The sequence below is a fragment of the Anopheles bellator genome, unplaced genomic scaffold, assembly GCF_943735745.2.
Source record: "Anopheles bellator unplaced genomic scaffold, idAnoBellAS_SP24_06.2 scaffold01548_ctg1, whole genome shotgun sequence".
NCBI lineage: Eukaryota > Metazoa > Arthropoda > Insecta > Diptera > Culicidae > Anopheles > Anopheles bellator.
The window spans coordinates 1-2,405 of NW_026685670.1; the positions used below are offsets into that span (position 1 = coordinate 1).

The 2,405-nt window shown below is 44.0% G+C and overlaps 1 protein-coding gene across 1 annotated transcript; it reads right to left on the reverse strand.

Moving 5' to 3' along the window:
* Positions 1-1,314: 1,314 nt before the first annotated feature.
* Positions 1,315-2,402, reverse strand: LOC131214606 (putative odorant receptor 71a; the record flags this gene model as incomplete). Its single annotated transcript, XM_058208948.1, has 4 exons — positions 1,315-1,380; positions 1,467-1,727; positions 1,785-1,887; positions 1,951-2,402. Coding segments are annotated over 4 exons (882 nt in total), but the record flags the coding sequence as incomplete, so codon positions are not given.
* Positions 2,403-2,405: the final 3 nt, after the last annotated feature.

Below are 2,405 nucleotides of genomic sequence, written 5' to 3' on the forward strand. Positions count from 1 at the left end.
TCTACGGTCTGGCGGTAAAGACGGCGGATTTGATCAAACTTGTAGTACGTGATCAGTGCTTTCAGCAGCATCACGATCTCGGTAAACAAAATGTACATGATAAAGAGCACCAACTGTTCAAATGTTTGCATCACAAAAACGTTTAGCACCATCGTGAACAGATACGCGGCCACCATCGTTAAGATGAACGTGTACCGATACATCCGATAGAGACGAGATTCTGGGCGTTCGGCGTACAAGCCACAGATCCTCCAGGTCCACACGGTTAGCCGAACTGGCAAAATGAAGTTTTTCCAACCGACATTCTCAGCTCCTGATTTATTTTCCTCAAACCACACAACTTTAAGCACCATGGTGTATCTTAGCGCAGGCCAACGATGGAACTGATGCCGAAGCAGCTGCGGCACTTGACTTGAAGCTTTGTGGTTTGGATTAAATCATTTTAATTACAGTTTTCGTTACATGTTTAATACCCTTAAGCGGTCACGGGTTTCCCAGACGCCTGGTCCTATACATACGTCCACCAAAGCCTCCTTTCTCCATAGAGACAAGGAAAGGGGATAAGAAATGAATATTTTTAACATAGACAATTACATAGTAGGCAGTGACATTTATTTGGAAAACCTTAAATCTTTCATCAAATTTAAAAATAGCGTCCATTGAATGAAATGGTGCTTTTAATTCTGCTTAATTTCGGACTTCTCAAATGTTGAAGGCTTTTCTTGTATAAAAGATTTTGTGTGTGCGAGAAGTGTAAGCAATTTTACATTCAAACATGGATCACGATTCCAGCGAAATTTATTCTCAACAGTCCACGGTCCAGGGCGTTCGGCAAATTCAACAAGAAACAAATGTTCTTATACGTGTTGTGCCGTGCCGCAGAGAAACGGAAATGAATCTCTCGAAAGCATAATAATTGAATTGCAAAATACACACATTTATTGTTTACCGACGTAGCGAATGAAAGATAAGTTAGATTTACTTGTGTAAATACGGTCGTACAGCCCTCGTCGGTGAATCTGTGCAGCTCGGAAGGATCTGCGATGGTGTCCTGGCACTTTGAAGTGGCCACTGTGCTGTGCCAATATTCCCGTAGTGTCATCGTTGCGTATTAAAACGAATTGACGAACCGTAGAACGCTAGCTGCGGCATGGTTCCGGTATTGAGAACAGCTTCCGAAAGGAGTGCAAAAACTGATAAGACATGATGATAGCGAACGGAACGCGGCACGGAACGATGAACATTTAGAATTCCTGTTATCATAGTCAACAATGCGATAAAAGATGAATTTATTCGGTGTAAAGGATGCATTATTCACTCATTTTTCTTCTCTGTACTCCGTTGCAGCACGGCGTAAACCGAATAGGCCATGTTTAATGTCTGCAAAACGAGAGAATCATGACAGTTGCAAAATAAACCCCGATGTGCCGGGAAACTGATTCATAAATCCAATTGACCCGACTAACCGTGGTGTATGCCTGCAGATTGTAATTGAAGAAATGGTACGCCTTTACCGCGAGGGGTTTGTTTAAACGCTGCATCAACATAATTATCATTTTGCGATCCTTGACGCTCATTCGGTACCAGTGGGAACTGTAGACCGCGGTTTTGAGATCGTTGCTCTTGCGTGTGACCTCATTACCGAAGAGACACGGCAGAAACATTTGGTACATCATCGTCAGCATGTAGAGCAAATGCTGAAGCGCATTTTCTAATCCGGTGTTGTACTGAATAGCAAAAATATCAGAAATTATGGTTCATCACGCAGAAAGTTGATTCCTTACCATTGATGCAGCCTTCACAGCCGTTGCACAAATTACCAAACCACTAACCACAAACTGTGCGAAAAATGCTGGCGAGTACAGTTGCTCCACATCGCGAACCATTCTGCATAATGAAGGCAAGGACCTGAGATGAAATGTGAAACATCAGGCGTGTGCAGACTCTTACCGCTGAACGGTTTCATAGCGCTCTACCAGTCCCACGAAGGAGCGCTCAAGGTCTCCGGAGGCTCGAAGTTGTTGAAAGCGCTTGGCCAGTATGTCTAGCTGAGTGCTTGCCATGCCTAGGAGATAGCATATCTGTGCATCTCCCGACACATTCAATAGCATGTGGACGTACATGCCAATATACTGATACGCAAAGAATGCACCGTAGGTGATGGGGTTTTCTGATCCATACTCTACGCCAAGCATCCAGGGAAAATAGGGCAAACGTTTCTTTTGTAGCAGAAGCAACAACGTACTACCATGTGCTATGTGGACCATCACAACGTAGCTGTAGTAGTAGTACTTGATGAATCCGACACCTTTGCGATGGAGAGCCGCTTCGAGATCATCCTGCGGTTGAAAGCTTTCATCTACGGTCTGGCGGTAAAGACGGCGGATTTGATCAAACTTGTAGTA